At 32.0% G+C, this 17,560-nt stretch overlaps 3 protein-coding genes across 3 annotated transcripts; 2 read left to right on the top strand and 1 right to left on the bottom strand.

The window, feature by feature from the left end:
* The first annotated feature begins 8,544 nt into the window (after positions 1 to 8,544).
* Positions 8,545 to 9,457, top strand: LOC112905675 (ribosome maturation protein SBDS). Its single transcript, XM_025978526.1, has 3 exons — positions 8,545 to 8,561; positions 8,660 to 8,785; positions 8,842 to 9,457. The coding sequence occupies exons 1-3, from the start codon at positions 8,545 to 8,547 to the stop codon at positions 9,455 to 9,457; spliced, it is 759 nt and encodes a 252-aa protein (XP_025834311.1).
* Positions 9,458 to 11,999: 2,542 nt separating this feature from the next.
* On the bottom strand, positions 12,000 to 13,629 carry LOC108740384 (cob(I)yrinic acid a,c-diamide adenosyltransferase, mitochondrial). The gene is made up of 5 exons (XM_018474686.2): positions 13,315 to 13,629; positions 13,095 to 13,262; positions 12,822 to 13,035; positions 12,217 to 12,446; positions 12,000 to 12,159 (listed from the first exon to the last, which is right to left on the bottom strand). Exons 1-5 carry the CDS (start codon positions 13,374 to 13,376, stop codon positions 12,135 to 12,137), a joined length of 699 nt encoding a protein of 232 aa, XP_018330188.1. The 5' UTR covers positions 13,377 to 13,629; the 3' UTR covers positions 12,000 to 12,134.
* Positions 13,630 to 13,727: 98 nt separating this feature from the next.
* Positions 13,728 to 16,762, top strand: LOC108740382 (probable tRNA (uracil-O(2)-)-methyltransferase). The gene is made up of 5 exons (XM_018474683.2): positions 13,728 to 13,814; positions 14,004 to 14,096; positions 14,153 to 14,901; positions 15,477 to 15,713; positions 15,875 to 16,762. Exons 3-5 carry the CDS (start codon positions 14,173 to 14,175, stop codon positions 16,712 to 16,714), a joined length of 1,806 nt encoding a protein of 601 aa, XP_018330185.1. The 5' UTR covers positions 13,728 to 13,814; positions 14,004 to 14,096; positions 14,153 to 14,172; the 3' UTR covers positions 16,715 to 16,762.
* The last annotated feature ends 798 nt before the right edge of the window (positions 16,763 to 17,560 follow it).

Here is a 17,560-nt window from a genome sequence, read left to right as displayed (position 1 = left end):
TAGGTTAGTGCACAAGAAGGAAAAAAATGAACTTTCATAGCCAAGCCCAATTTGAAATGATCGTGAACGGTTTAGAATACCTACTGCTGTCAAACATAAACAAAAAAAAAAACGATCGTGCAACAATAAACTGCAACGCTCGTCGATAGCCAATTTCTCTGCAATTGTTTTTCGTTGAACGGATTATTATTAATACGGGATCGGACGATTCGCTTGACCACATTCTGTTTGGTCCGCGCATTGTGTTGCGTTGTTTTCCCTTTAAATAGAGCGTTAACTTCAATAAGTACAGCGGAGAAGTTGGAACGATGTGGTGACGGCGGTGCACGCCGTACCGCTTTACAACAAAAAAGTTGTATCTGAAAGATATACGTATAAGTAGTTAAGTTGGTAGCCGTGTTACGTTTTTGCAACCACGAGATTTCAGTAGGTAATAGAAAGTTCACTCCACACTTCACACTAATTTGACTTTAATAGGTAATAATATCCAGAGGAAAAAGTTGACCGGTATCAATCGCCTGTGTGCGCACGCGTCTCATGGTAAAAATGTTTTGTGTAAAATAATTGGCTCAAGTACCTATAGAAAAAGACATTTTATAAGAATATCGATAAATAGGTCAATAATTTTTATAAAAAATTATCGTCTGTTGGACAATTAATTTGAAATGAGACACGTGACAGTATTTAGTAAGTTTATCCAATAGCTAAAGATATAACATACTAGATTTTAGTCGCGCTTCGCTCGCGCTGATGTCCTAATTAAGTGTCCAAAACCATCAACCCATCCATAAAACTAAAGGTACCCGATGTCCTTTTCTGTACACGCGACAATGTGTACAAAATTTCATAATGATCCATGATTAGTTAAGACGCTAAATGGACCACATAAAATTAATTTTTCTATCCCTCGGGAACAATACTTTTTCTGGATAAAAGAAACCCTACGTTCTTTTCTGTACCCCTAACAATATGTCTACAAAATTTCATTTCATGATGATCGATTAAGTAGTTAAGGCGTAAAATCGACCATAAAAAAGTTATTTTTTCAGTACCTCGGGACAGTACTTTTTTTTTCTGGATAAGAGGTACCCTGTGTCTAGGGTTGCCACCCGTACTTTATTATAAAGTATTGTACTCTATTTCGACTGTGCGTACGTTATACTTTACAAGACACATAAAGTACGCAAAAATACTTTATTTAAGGCCTTAAGTAAACATCGTAATTTTGTAAGCGGTTATTCGAAATTTACAGTATTTTTATGTCAATAATATTTCACAGAAAAATGGCAAGGAATATTTACGGAACAACCTGATTTCCCAAATCTGTCCAAGGTAGTGTCACTTTTGCCGTCCGTTCCGGCCACTTCAGCATTTACAGAAAGAGAATTCTGTTAAGAACGCAAAGTGGCGGGACGACAGGAATAAAGCTTCATTAAAACTAATTAAAAATGAACTTTTAGTCTACTTAAATCATTGTTTGCCATGTTTAGAGGCTATTAATGTATTTAAGAGCGACAGCAATTTGTTACTGGCTGCTAGGTGTAACAAAAAATATGTTTTTAAAAACAAAAAATAAAATACTTTATTTTTATGCTGAGTACTTTTTTTTTTGAACCATTTAGTCGAGAAATACTTTATGTAAAGCCCGAAAAGGTGGCAACCCTACCTGTGTCCTTTTCTGTACCCCTGACAAACTGTACAAAATTTCATGATCATCGATTGAGTAGTTACGACGTGAAAAGTCTACAAGCAAAGACAAATTCACATTCGCATTTATATTACTTAGGAATTTAGAATGACTAGTGTAATTACTATCTAATAAACTAAAATTATGCTACAAAAGTATCTCCCTGTGATACTACTTGACTATTGAAATTCAAAGTAAACTCTAAATTACTCAAAAAGGACATGTTCGTTCGCACATAATATGATCCAGCTAGGACCGTTCTAATATTTTACAAATAATGTTTACCACTGTCATCTTCGACAAGTCGTTCAAACAAAAGATTGCAGCGACAAAAGGCGTCCCATCGACGCCAAATCCGGATGCGACCACCCTCTGGCAAACACATGAGAACGCACTGACCTCGATGCATAACAGCAATATAATTCTTCCCGCTTCTCCCTTTTTCATATTTGACTCCATAGTGAATGACAGTAAACGCATCGAAATATTTCTGCTAGGCGCCATAGTTGCAACTTGTACATTACAATTACAGAAATGTATATATTCATTAACACGCAACAAATCGTTTTTTAACAACTTCTAACGGTTTTATTTAAAGAATCATTACAAAGGAAGTGTCTAGTCTCGAACGCAAGATTACTAGAAAAATGCAAAATCCCAAAGAGATGTGGATAAATAATGGCATTACGGACTTTCCAAAAACAATTCCAATTCCGACCTCGGGAAGGTTGAAACAGAAATAATCTCCCTACCTATAATTTTACCAACCGATTAAAAGAAAACCAACTAAAGAAATACATTAACAAACATGCAACATCAACTTGAAATCACATTTCGATTTTGACCTACTACAAATTTCCTCAAATTAATGAGGAAAATATTTTTGTTGCTGTTGTAACCCCCCCCCGGAAACCGAACCCCGCACCTTTGGCTTTACGCACGGTTTTACGGTTTAAGTTTACATTAATAAACAATTATCCTGTATTTCTACTAAATAAATGAAACAGAAGAAAAAAAAATCCCCTCATCTCGATAAAGGAAAAGTATTTACTGTCATTCCATTCAAAGTGTATATCTAACCTAGAAAACTAGAATCTTTAGTTTTCTTCTGGTGATCCTGGTCAGGACTTAAAAACAAATTTATCAAATTACTGTATTTTCGATAATCTGTAACACGTATTTAGGACATATATTATGTGATATATTACCGTCAATCGCGATGGTGTGCTGATGAGATCTAATACGATGGACGATCCACGCATCTAAAAATTTATACTGATTTAAGGATTAAATTTTTTTAGTTTAATGATTCCACGCCTGGTTAAAACCCTGCATGTATACGACCAGGTACCAAGTGGTGACAAAAAGTCTGGGAGCAGGTAAGCATTTGTCATCTGGAGGTAGTGTTTACTTTCAACATGAGGATTAAAAATATGGCAACAAAGGACTAGAATGCTTGTGGCAGATGTTCTAAACAGGACGACCTCTCCAAAGGTGAACGTTTACATAATACCGTAATTCAAAGCTTTATTGCAATGCGTCAAGTCGTCTACAGGCTATACAATTTTACTTCCTTTCTTTATTCAGGTATGTATAATCGTCAGATAGACGACCAAATGCGTAAATATTTTCAACAAAGTCAAATTAATTAAACAATATAAATAAGAATGCATTTAAGATAAATCCTAGATTAGATTTCGACTCGCAAATAGTTAGGAATACTTATGAGATGTATTTTTACAAAAATGAGCAGATTGGCTCAGAATAGGAAGGAGTGATTGGGTGTACAGTCAATCTTCCGATCAAATCCATAAATATTTTCAAGTAATCTCAACAACTAAACTACCTACTAATAAAAATGAGAGTGCGTTCATGTTAAATCCTAGATTAAACTACGATTCGCAAGTAGTTAGAAATATGACGTATTCTTTAAGAGAGAGAAGTGAAGATAGGCACAGAATAGGAAGGGATGAAAATGAGTTTCCAACCAAATGTATAAATATTTTCAACTAATTATAAAATTAACTATCTATCAATAAAAATAAGAGTACATTCAAGGTAAATCATAGATTAGACTACATTTCGCAAATAGTTAGGAATATGAAATCTTGTTTTAGGAAATACACCTTTAACAACCATTTTCGAATTTCTCAATTAACCGTTCGCTAGCACAGAAGTGACGTCTATTTATTGAAGGCAACTTTGTTTTATATTCTACTACTCCTTCCGTCCTGTCTTATCTGACTTCCTAGATACCTAAAATCGGTCACTTCTTCTAATTTTTCGTTTCCTTTCGGTATATTCGCTCTTTCCCTACTTTTGCTTGCCTTAGATGCTACCATTTTTGTTTTACTTTTATTTATTTTCATACAGTACTGTTTTGTAAATACCGCTTCCATTTTATTTAAAGCTATCTCTAACTCCTCCTTGGTAGATGCTAATACTGCTATATCATCTACAAATCTAAGCATACTAATTTTTTGCCCCTGTATATCTATCCCTACAGTTGTACTGTCTTTAATGATGTTGTTCGCTTCTTCGATGTATAGATTAAAAAGTAGCGGTGACAGTGTGCATCCCTGTCTGACTCCCTTCCTAATATTTACTTCCCTACGTTGCAGCCGTATCTCTAATAATTTACCAAAAACACTTTTTACATTAATTGAGACTACACAATGTTTCGATGTCTTACGTCTCTATCTAAATTCTAGACATGCAGAGTATATCTGTAATGAATTCCTATTTTATTCAATATATGTAAGAAATATAGTTTCCCTTTCATGTATCAATCTAAATAAAATTTAATACGAAGAACTATATACTTGATAATATAGTGCTTTAAATGTTAATGAACTTTTCATTCGTTCTTTAATTTCATTATTCATTCGATTACTTAATTAATTCAAGCATCTACTTTAAATGTATCACAAACCCACGCACTCTAATAAATTTCAAAATCAATTAATCATACAATTAACTACATTTATATAACCTATTCTAAAAAGTGCAATAAATAAAAATTTAAAAAAGCATATGCATATGCATATTCAGCGGCGACCACGATCGCCAGTTAAACTGAACGTGTCGCGTATCACTTACGTCAGTTAATCATTTATTCTTTTACTGTGACGTATTTACGAATATTAACGGAACGAACTCGCAACCGGGATTATTAGCATAATTCTCACACCTCCGCAAATACTCTAATAACGGGAGTACCGAAAGTCTATTGCTGAGAAAAAAAACAATTATATTTTCGTAATTTCTAATTGATACTCTTAATCAGATAAAAAATAACACGTATAATACGCTGTTGTAAAGCACTTTGGGATATATTAGTATTTTGAACGGATTATAAAACCGCCCACCTCATTTTGTGTGCAGAAGTATCTATTATGTATGCCGGGGGGGGGGCAACCCGCGGCTCTTTGAAGGATTATTAGTGGCTCACGATAAATGAACCCAAGTTCCCTTTTCATTTTTGTGTTATTTTATTTTAAAAAATTATTATCGTTTATTTTGTCATTTTCCGCGAATTAAAAAAAATTTGTTCCATTATTAAATAAGAAAAACTCAATAAGTATATAAAAAAGCTAGAAGCAATATTGACGGAATTCTAAAATAGATTTCAAGACTTGAAGACAAGACTTAAATCGCCCCTTGATTTTTTTCTGAATCCATTTGAAATTAACACAATTCAAGGTGACTTTTCCTTTTCCATTTCCAATATAATTATTACACAAAAAGCATCTGGAGAATTACAATTAATAGAAATGCAAGAAGATTAAGCTCTACAATTAAAATTTGAGTCCTGGAACAGCGTATTTATGCGAATCATTTTATTCCAATTTAAAATTCGTGAAATCCAAACACTGAGAGGGTCTATATCCTTAGGAGACTATCCTGTAGGGTTATTTTTATTAATTTTAAACGCGATTTAAATCGCAACTCCTTTAAACCGCGTTGTGATCATCGAAAACTCATGATGACCTTCGCGTTAAAAGTAATACAAATACGCACAAAAAGAAATGTTAATAATTGCACATTTATTTTATTTTTTCATTAACGTCCTTTTTCTTTGTGATAAGTAACTATGTATATGTATAAATGTGCGTAAACACGAAAATTCACAAAGCGTTCTGTATACATAAAATTCGGTCAGTGGCAAATTTTTGCAATTGCGTACATCTTACTATATATAAACATGCATTAAAACACTTTCTCACGCTTGTACCCTGACACAATATAACAAAAGGCCTACAGGAGGGGTGTGTCGGAATGCTTCCCAACGGAAAAAATCAGGTACCTAATCTGCAATTTTCCTATAAACCGAAAATGTATAACACAACTATTTTATAAAAATGAAGTTTAGGACTTCATATAAAATATTTCATCATCTTTTTTAGGGCTCTGTGTGTCAAACAGAAAAAAGTAACCTTCATATGATCACTACGTGTCTGTCAAGGCCTTTTTATCTCAGAAACGCGTAGAGGTATCAAGTTAAAATTGATATTAAATACACAGGTGTGCAATCCCTTGGAGTTGTAAAAGAAAATTAAATTTCTAAATAAATCACAATCAAAAGATAGAATCGTTTATGCAGCATATTTTAACACTACCAAAGGAATCGAAACCTACAGGATGCTTCCCGTTGACCTATAATCATGAAATTTGGTAAGAAACAATGTCTTATAGCAGAAGTAAAAACCGTAAATTTGCAGGTACATCAGAAAAAATAATTATTTTTTAATTGTCGTTAAACAACAGCTTTTTGCTTTATTGAGGGGTCGGAAGAACTCGTGTCGGCAGGGTGTCGATATTGTCAACTTCCAAGAAAAAGGCAACATCTGGGAGTAGTTTAAAATCAAACAAGGATGACAAGCGTAAAAAAATAAGTTTTTAGGACAGTTCCTGTAGAGAGGTCTCATAAAGCACTTGTATAAAGATAGCCATTAGTTTCAGTAGCTAGAGTGTTAATAATTGTAATTGTTAAAGTGTAAATAATAAATTAATTAAAGCAGTTCACAGTTTTAGTCAATCATTTTTAAGATATAGCTTAATCAAACATACGAGAAAAAGCCAGCAGTGCTTAAGTTAAAAGCACCACTATTTAGCATATTTTTTTTGATAAACATACAACAATTGTAATAGTGTAATTTTGATTTGAAACTTAAAACATACTCCCAAAAGCGAGAAAAATCTTCGAAACTAGATTCTAGTAACGAACTATTTACATACTTATGTACGTCCAAGTTTAACACTTGGGCAGTTTTTATGTACCATTGTAAATCATAAGTCCCGTAAATCATTAATTTCAAGTTAGTTTTTAAAGTAATATATTTTCGGATACACTATATGCCAGTGGCATTTCATATATAATACAACATGCGGAGGCATAGCAAACAAATTATAAAAAACACCCGCATTATTAACCCTACTACGAAACTAGTAAATTAATCAATACTAACAAGTATAAGAGGCTTATAGGACATAGGGTATTAGCTTACGCCTGTCATCACACAAGGGCTCTATTATTAGCTGACCATACTCTACGGTCTACGTACGTATAACACATAATAAATAATCGATTTTAAAGGTTCTCTCGCACTGGACAACTATAAGCACGCAAGCATTTGTCCGAGGGCTTAGCTAATGGCTATCAGACAGTAATGAAATTTTATAATGTTAACGTACAGGGTTTCCGAAATTTCAAAAAAAAAAAATGTCAAAAATGTCTCATTCTCTTTTTTATAAAGTAGAAGTGAACACAATGACTTGGTAATTGAAGTTGTATTAGGATAAGAACATTTGTCCTAATTTGTATTATTTATTGATTAGGTATTATAGTAAATTATTTGTTATTTTGATGGAAGTATTTAATAGAAAGTCCGCCAAAACGAAGTCATGGAACTATTAATGGTAGTGGTTTTGCCGGGTGTACCGGCACAGCTAATCACTGTCCCGTGCATCTCTACTCCCAACACTTTAACCCGAATTTCTCCATTCTTCTTTAATTCGAATTGTCATTAATTTTATCGAGCGATAATCAATGGTTCGCGTTTTTAACCGGGACCACCATAAATTTTCATTGCGAAACTCAATATTACATAATAGAAACCAACAAGGATCATAAGTTTACGGTAGGAAAAGACGAACACGAACGCAGAATTTACATTGTCTAACATGGTGATCTGGGATTAATAGGGTTTTCTTGCGGTGAGCGTAACAACAGTAATATGTAAGTATAATGAGGATGGAGAAACTTTCTTCCAAAACTCCAATTTTCTCTAACTCAAGCAAAACTGATCGCATTTAGCAGTTTCAAGAGGGAAGTTTGGCTGTATTGTTTTCGGATTCTTTTGACAGCCAAAGACCTTTTGTAACAAATATATTCGCAGTGAAAAATGTACACATATATTCATATACATATGTAGATCTAAACGCAAAACAAGTACACGCACGGAATAACGGATACATGTGTATCAACACATGTTCTCCCGTGTAATTTTAGAACAAAAACAATTACAGTGAATCACGGAAACTAAATCGTCAACGATGCAAGACGGCGTCTTTCTTTATTGGATAAAGCAGACTTGCCGTCTGCGCTGTAGTTTAACAAAGGTTATGCATACGTATTATAGGTAAATATTTGCAAAATCTAAAATACATATCGAATAAACCGAATTCAATGCCAGGAAATCGCAACCCTTTTACAATCATTTAGTGTAATTTTGTGTCTTTTTATTGTGTAGCACCCTCTTTTACAGATTTACACCCATGCAAAAGCTCTAATTGAACTCTGAAGTTATCCAAGATAACACGTGTTCCCATAACAGAATCACGCCACGCATCGCAAGATGTCACGCCACGCGAGGTATGGCGTGTTTCGCACAGATTGCAGTATCAGCCAATTTAAATTATAAATACAGGTGCATCTTCACCTGTACTGTACTTTTACTTTTAAGACTTGTAATGTCCGACTNCTCCAACAAATCAAATACGTCTGACAAATGTGGCAGTGGTTAGGATAAAAAAAGCAGGAAAGAGATTTGAAATTGCTTGTTACCGAAACAAAGTAATATCGTGGAGAAATGGGGTGTAAATATAGTAAGAATTTACGTATAAATTGCATGTTATAAAATCTGTTATTTCAGCGAAAAAGATATTGATGAAGTTTTGCAAACACACACCGTCTTTACAAACGTGTCAAAAGGAGAAGTGGCTAAAAAAGAAGATTTAGTAAAAGCTTTTGCAACAGACAACCAAACTGAAATATGCAAAACAATTTTAACTAAAGGTGAACTTCAAGTATCAGATAAAGAAAGACACAGTCAATTAGAGAATCAGTTTAAAGAAATTGCAACCATGGTTGCTGACAAATGTGTAAACCCAGAATTAAAGCGACCATACCCTGTATCAATGATAGAAAAAGCAATGAGAGAAGTCCACTTTTCAATTAAACCCAATCAAAGTGTCAAACAACAAGCTCTGCAAGTTATTAAAGTGTTGCAAGAAAAATTACCTATAGAAAGAGCTCAAATGAGGTTGAGAGTTACACTGCATGGAAAAGATGCAAAAAGATTAAAAGAAAGACTATCAAAAATTCCAAATGTGCAAATTGAACAGGAAGATCGAGATGGTGAAACATTAACGATAGTATTTTTAACAGACCCAGGCAATTTTAGGGAAATTGATGACATGTTTAAAACAGAAACAAAAGGAAATGCATTACTGGAAGTACTATCATATAAAGAAGTAACTAAAGTTTAATCAATACTTTATTATTCGCTTTAGATAATGCAATATTTATGTTTATAATATGAAAGATATAACGAATGATAAGATATTATACAATGATACCTATTTGAAAGGTACGTTCTTTTAAAGCATAAAATGCATACGTACTTCCCATTAAGGTGCAGGTAAATTCTTATCGTTAAATAGGAGTTACTAAAAAAAGTTACATTTCACAAATAAGCTTTATTAATATGCAATGTTTGCATTGTTTGTTTCAATATTGTAGTAAAGCAAATCATAATTCAACCATTTTAATCCCCTGAACACAAATTTTAAATGCTTAGTTTCCAATTGTAATTGCATTTGAATTCCTTCAAAACAAAGAAGTAAATTCAAAGGGAAGCATGTCTGGAGAAATATTTACGTACAAAATCGATGCAGAAAACCAACTCCATTTGAATTTTTAATTATTCTACAATCGATAATTTTGGATCTCAAAGATGCAATCTACATATATGTTCCTACTTACTGTTTATTTCTTTATTTTTATACTTAGTCGTAATAATAGATATAAGCAGACATTATCAGGATACCTATTCCCTGAACCTTAATTTCCTACTTTTTTATATACATTTAAAATGAAATATTAGTGCTTATAAAACTAATGTATGTATTTGCATGATTTACACTATTTGCGACAATAAATTGCTAAAATTTCTAAGGGTCTTTACAAATGACTTACTCTTGCTATCATGTTAATTTCCAAGGTACGTAGTTTCACCCTCGAGGGGTGTTTCCTGTTATGTTTCCAATTTGATGGCCTTTCTGCATTATTTGCAGAACTGCTACTACCTCCTGAAGAGCACAAGATACTTTCCCAAGACGAAGGAGAGTTTGGTGCCCTCGGTGGTGGCAAAACATACAACATTTTAAAACACTAGTAATTATAGTCCATCTTTCCGAAAAAGGCTAATACAAAACCTTTGGAAGAAGATACTAATCAAACATTTAACTCTGTTTTACACCATGACCAAGACAACTAGATAATCGTACTCACGGTAAATCAAAAACACGACACATCATCAACCGACAACGAAGACAAACTAACAACACAATTTGTGTAACTAACACTCAGTTGAGTTGAGAAAACAGCCGAAGCCAAAGTACCACTCTCTCTGTTAATATTACCGGGAGACCGCACCAGCGCCTCTTCTGGTCGAAGCGAAAACAACAATCCCGTTAAAATATATGGTTGAGGAAGAAACAAAGCAAACCATGTAAATTGCAGCGCCAATAAAGCATTAAACCACTTTAGAATTATGAAACAACCAAAATGTCAACAAATTATTTCGAAAGTATCGTATTTTTGCAGTTAATACAAATAGTACTTAACTACCACATACACATCTATAATATTGAATATAGTATAAATAATCGCTAATTTCCAACAGCACCTTATAGATAAATATCCGTACAAATCATTAAACAAACAAGGGCATCCTTATAATTTAGTAGAAATAAAAGCCAACACTTACCAAACCTTGAGGTGAATTGTTACTACTAGGGCTTCTTTGCACAGTCACTAAAGGCATCACTAACAAGTTTCAACCACGAATGCTGACAAACGATAACCGATCAATTTCACCTTCACTTAAAACCAAATTAATTTTTTTACATGTTTTGACAATTTTAAGCACAATGTCAAAACCAGCGACTAATAGCGGACCATCGCAACGTTCAATAAAATTTTTAGATATCAACCGTATATCACTCACTGTTTTTCACGAAATGTGCTACACGTAAGTAGACCAATAGCCCTTTAGAAATTTATCAACAAGGGTTGAGGTGAATTCTACCGGTGAAAGCTCCTATTGAAATTCAAATTCTATTGAAACAATACAGAAAACTACTCTAGAGGTCTATAAAACCGTTATGACTGCTATTATTACGACGCGAAATTAAAGAGAGAAAGATAGCTAAAGAAACTGTTAAAACAGAAAGCAATGAGAAAAAGTTTGTATGACAGAAAGGCTTTGGGCAAACTACTATAACCGATCTATGGCGTTGGGCTTTATCATAGATGGAAGTTTGCTATTAACTTCAGTAAAATTTGTTGTTGTTTTATTGGATATTTTTCATATTAAATTTAAAATTAACTATAAGTAATAAACGATTAATTGTGACGTGTAAAAATTTATAGACAAAAAAATTCATTCCTGATTTTCGAAAGATTGACTACACTTAATTCCAAACTATCTATAAGATTAATAAGGTACATTCAAAATTGTGAAACATTTACACAAAACTTACAACATATAGGTATAACCATCAATCAATATGCAGTGAAGTCGTATTTAATTTTAAGCATTGAAATTTAATAACGATACAATATACGATATGGCAGCAATGGCAACATTGGATGAGATGTACATAACCCATAGATATGTTTCTATGTCTATGATTAACCTATTCTCATATGCCATAACCTATAACAAAATATTCTTTTTATGATATTAGATGACATTCTGATGACAGTATATATTTCTTTAATCTATGCGACCAAATATANTCCAATTGTTATCACAAAACCTATACATTATATTACATAAAATAATGATTTGATATTGTGCCTCCACTAATATGAATGATAAATAAACAAACTTAAAGTCATATACCATGGTTTGGCTTATTGCTTCTTCCTTGCAATTATTCATTTTTTTCTAAAATATGACGCTCTGCAACAGAAAAAAGGTAAAATAAAGGGAATAAATGTAGGACAACAGGAAATTTACTGGGCTTGGATTTTTTCATCAGGTTTTGGGGGAATATAGATACTTTCATTGCGTTTATCTAATTTTGCAGCTATTCTTGAAATGGTGAACAGAAAATCAGCCAATCTATTCAAATAAATAAGTGCTTCTTTATCTAAACCGCCATCTCTCACTAGTGGTGTTATAACACGTTCTGTTCTACGACATATTGCCCTAGCCACATGCAGAGATGCACTAGCAACTCCACTGCCCTAAAAATTGAACTCTTTAACATTTAGATAAAAAAGAACATATAGAAATAAAATCAGAAACTGGAATTTTTGTGAGAATAAGAATCAAAGGGTGGTCAGTGGCCCTTAACGAGAGAAAAAACAATTCTATTGCATAAAACAGAAAGTAGTTTAATTCAATCATTAACTGTTATTTTAACTATGCTATATGTATTTATCAAAATTTTAAAATTTATTGAACCTAAATATTATTCAACCATTTGCCAGAGAAATTAGGTTACCATTCTTTGACACCTTTATAGTTTTATTACAATTTTTAGCATTAATGTACTTTTATCCAATTGTTTTATAAAAATAGGCATATAATGGAAAACTAACAATAAATAGATAACTTACAGGTATAATGTACTGTTCTGGAGGCGGCAATTGTTTAGAGTAATTAATAATCCAGTCCTCTAGTTCTTTCTTATGATTTGGTGACAAATTCTGCTTATTTTTATCCCCATAAAAATTGGATATAGCAGTACTTATGTCAATAATAACAGTCTGAATCCGTTTTATTTTATCACAATATTCATGATTATTTTCCAAAGCATGTTCTCGAGCAAGTCTATCAATAGAATGATGTGATATTTCTGTGCAAGTTGTTAAAAATTAAATTGTACTTACCCTAAATAGCTTAAAAGTTCTTCTGTTGCTCCAATTGCATTAAAAATGAAGTGATCTTTTGATAGAACTTCACCAGTCAATACTTTAGAAGTGCCTAAATCTCCTTCCTTGTACACTGGTTCATTTGAATTAGATGTAGAATAAGAAACTAATTGCGGGCGCTTGTACCTGAATTTTTTTATTAACAAAAACAATGTGGAACGCCAATTTAATAGCTTACCTATTATAGAAGTTGCTCACTGAGAAAATACTTCTCACAGGTAAAAACCGCTTGGAAATCATATTTAATTAAATTTTTCTTTAGTCTTCATTTGTGTACTTCAAATTGAGTAAAATAAAAACGTTTTTGAGGTATAGATAGTTTAAGGTTATATTTTTCTGCCTAAATTTTGGTTTTAATAAATCTCAAATTTTTGAAAAATGCTAAACGTCACAATTTGATAATCGGTCTTTAATAAATCGTTTTGATTTGAAATATTATTGCTTCATTTTCCTTTTACAAATAAAATATTGATTATTTATTAACTATTTTAAATATCTGTAGTTCAAATGTGAGCGAGAAGCTCATATACTTTGACTAGATAAAGTTTAGCGAAGAAGTAGTTCCAATGATTATAATTAGCATGTAATCACGTACAGTAATCACTTTTTTAAACAATTCGAAAGTAGAATTTTAGGGTGCATAGGTAAATTATGTTCATAAAATTCAAACATTTATCGGTACGTATTGTTCGTTCTTTCTCACATACTCGAAGTAATAGTCCCAGAACATTATACAAGTACCTATTAAGACAATGTGAAAAACTTCCAAGGGACGCTCAGAATTTTTATAAATATAGTATACGTCAAGTAATATATATTATATATTAATTGCTTCGTTTTGTTAATATATTTTATTTAAATTTCTAGAGCTATAAACAGCATCTTACTGAAACAGATGCAGAGAGGATAAATCAGATAATATCAAAGTCATATGATGATGCTGACTGGATTTTAAAAAAGGTGCAAACATTCTTATTTAGGAATTATCTGCCTTATTATCTTATTGCTACTTTTAGTATTCAAAAAAGGAGTAATAATGTTGCGATTACCATTAGTAACAAACGATGAATTCGTTTCTGTTGATCAATTTTGGTCAGCCTTACTACTTTATCATGAACGGCCCCACATAGCTAATCGAAGAATAATAGGTGCATCGCAGATTTTTTTTATGAAAGTGCAATTCAAAAGTAAATGTGTTAAAAGAATAACTGAACTTTTTACGTTCTCAGCTCTTATCTATGAAATAAGAAAAATGGAAAAATTAAGTAAAGAATATGTTAAACCTGATTTCATTAAGTCAATACTTGAACCGTATGATAAGAAATGTGAATTAAAGGAATCTTCTGTGGATGAGTTTCTGAATTGTCAAAATGGTACATTTATATCTGTACGAATTTTGCTACCAAGACAAAACAACTATAAGCAAAATGTAGAAGTGGTTGTTTTTGACAAAAATGAAAACTTAAATGTTGTTACTTTTTTTTCTGTTGCTGAAAGGAATGAAAAAATAGCTGCTCCAGTATTTCCTTATGATATAGAATTTTTACCTCCTGGAATCATTAATGTATGTGTAGATTGTATAGAATACGCAGAGACAGTCAGTGCTGATTGGTTAGTTGGTGTACTATTTCCTAAACTAATGAAATGGGCCAAGGAATCTGCATTCAAATTAGATGTAAAAAATTCACTGTCTTTGGTTAATATTGACTTGTATAGCAATCTATACCACTCATTAAAAGAAAAGTATGGGAAACAGATTGTGCAGGTAAGGATAATCATTTTTTACTTACTATTTTATTTAATTTTAAAGATCTACAAATGTAAAAGAGATTAAAACGACTGTGTTAGACATGAATTAACAGGTTACTGTAGTGGTAGCCTACATTTTTCTAATATATTAAATGAGAACTCACTTTGAAGTAAGTACTTGGGTGTAAAATTTCATTTGTATATACATAATTTTAAAACAGTAGAAACTATGAAGGTTTGGTTGCGGAACTTCCGCTACTCTACAATATAACGATTCGTTATTTTTACGGTTACTTATCTTATTGGGTCTTTTAGTAATTATTTAAGGGTGAAAACGCGAGTTCTTGGTGGAACAATTATAGTAGACAGCCTATAGCTTGGACATCGCATAGCGGCAACCTTGCATAATATGAATGGTTTATACATGTATGTTATGCTAGGCAACTACATACCCTGAATAAATCATACCTTCGGTTATAGAAACGAATAATCATTGAGTGTCTACTGTATTACCTTTTAATAAATAAATTCTGAAAAAATTCAAGACTTAATAAAAAAAATTTCGCATGCTACTTTTTCTGTTTATTGTAGATGTGGCCTGAAAAAACAGACCCTTACAAATATGTGTATGAAGATATTGCTATTGCATCATATCTGATTGCTTTGTGGACCAAATATGATCCTGATCATAAGCCTAGTTTTGTAGATTTAGGTTGTGGAAATGGACTGTTGGTCCATATACTAAATGAAGAAGGATTTGAGGGCTACGGAGTAGATGTCCGAAGTAGAAAAATTTGGAGTTTTTATCCTGATACAACAAAATTGAAGGTTGTAATATTTTTTTGTTAATTCATAAATAAACTTTAATCATTTATTAATATATTTCGTCAACAACCTTTTTTGAATTTCTACATTAATCGTTTGTGAGCACAGAAGTAATTCGCAACTCTGCACTTTTCCGTTCCTTATTTTATATTTAATTATTTCAGGTGCAAGCATTAACTCCGTCGGCGGATTCCTTATTTCCTCAAACAGATTGGATCATTGGAAATCATTCTGACGAACTTACTCCTTGGATACCCGTTATTACTGCGAGAAGTTCATACAATGCAAAATTCTTTTTACTTCCTTGTTGCAGTTACGAATTCGATGGTAAAAAGTTTCAACGAAAAAACACTTCAAAAAGTCAATACGCTGATTACCTCGATTATATTGAGGGTGTTTCCAAAATTTGTGGTTTAATCGTAGCAAAAGACAGATTACGAATACCTTCAACTAAAAGGACTTGTTTGGTGTCATATAAACGTTGTTACAAACCCGAAATGTTTCCTGAAATTGATAATAATATATCAAAGGTTATTAAGGAGAAAATCGACTGTAAGAATGTTAACGAAACTAGTGAACGATGGATAGAAAATTACGAAACTAGACCTGAAACTGAGAAAGTTCGTAATTGTACGAAGATTGATAAAGATATTGTTCAGTCAATTTTAAAACAGATATCAATAGAATTGCTGAAAGAAGAGGATTTTTTAATAAAATCTGATGGTAGTAAATGGAACAGGGGAAAAAAAGAATCCTTTCCAAATTTAGCTAAGCGAATTAGTCCTGAATATTTGAAGGAACTTAAAAAACAATGTGGAGGGTTACAAACACTAATTAAAAACAATAAATATTTGTTTCTAATTGAAAACGGTTTCGTACAGTTTCGTGTTCCACCCTTTTTTGATATAAATAATGGTAAACACAAATCTAAGTATTGTTGGTTTCATGAAAACCATCCACATGGTTGTTATTACAATGATAGTAGTTGTTCTTATAAACATTAATTTATTGCTAGTAAAGTGTAAGTAAATAAAATGGTTTTTAATGCATAATACTTTGTTATTTAACATTTTAATTCCTTTTATTTGTAACAATCGATAGGTAATAAGTTTAAATTTAAATGTGGCTTTAAATTCAGAAATTTTCTTAAATCGTTCGTTTTTCTATTGACAAAGCTACAGAATAGTTAAAACAGTGAGATAGTGGATCAGTGAAAATAAAAATCGATTTCCTAATTATAAAATAATCTAGATATATTTCAATCTTTGTGCTATTTCAGATAATATAGATACGGTAAACACTTCATCGCGTAAACATTGCAAAACGGAAACCTCGCATAATATGAACAGAACATTAATTACTAGGTCAGAGTAACCAAAGAAGAAAAAACTAAACTTCTTGATTATAGGAACTAATGCCCATTGACTTTACAAAATGGATATTTATCCGCTGTCGTCGCGTCATTGCTATAAATGCTTTATATTTGTAACTAACATAATTGACCTGATCGATCAAAAAAAATTAAAGTCCATTACTCAAAAAATAAAAAATGCTAATAAACGAAAATTTCCAGTTTCTTTGACACAAAACGATCCTTCATTATCGACTTATGCATTTGTTATCATTTATTAATAGTATTTGTTTGTATGTATATTTTGTTAATTGTAGTTGTTTATTACATATCCCCTAATGTAAACAATCGATAATGTGAACAACTGTTTCTTCGAATTATACTTCCGCGCATTTACTATATGTATTAATTTCTGAATTCTATAATATCGTATTTTATCTGTAATAGTTTTTTATTTTCTTTTAATACTACAAAATTACGAATTTCTTGAGTTTATAAA

The sequence above is a fragment of the Agrilus planipennis genome, unplaced genomic scaffold (genome assembly GCF_000699045.2).
Source record: "Agrilus planipennis isolate EAB-ADULT unplaced genomic scaffold, Apla_2.0 scaffold289, whole genome shotgun sequence".
NCBI lineage: Eukaryota > Metazoa > Arthropoda > Insecta > Coleoptera > Buprestidae > Agrilus > Agrilus planipennis.
Note: the sequence above shows the minus strand (reverse complement) of the source record. Positions and strands in the feature narration are given on the sequence as shown.

Excerpts from the sequence above, each read along its gene's own strand:
- LOC108740384 (XM_018474686.2), bottom strand. The coding sequence starts at position 13,376 with ATGATTTCCAAGCGGTTTTTACCTGTGAGAAGTATTTTCTCAGTGAGC. Across the intron at positions 12,447-12,821 it reads CAGAACAGTACATTATACCT|GGCAGTGGAGTTGCTAGTGC; the intron begins GTAAGTTATCTA and ends TTCAATTTTTAG. Across the intron at positions 12,160-12,216 it reads GATGAAAAAATCCAAGCCCA|AGCGTCATATTTTAGAAAAA; the intron begins GTAAATTTCCTG and ends TTTCTGTTGCAG.
- LOC108740382 (XM_018474683.2), top strand. The coding sequence starts at position 14,173 with ATGTTGCGATTACCATTAGTAACAAACGATGAATTCGTTTCTGTTGAT. Across the intron at positions 14,902-15,476 it reads ATGGGAAACAGATTGTGCAG|ATGTGGCCTGAAAAAACAGA; the intron begins GTAAGGATAATC and ends TGTTTATTGTAG. Across the intron at positions 15,714-15,874 it reads CTGATACAACAAAATTGAAG|GTGCAAGCATTAACTCCGTC; the intron begins GTTGTAATATTT and ends TAATTATTTCAG.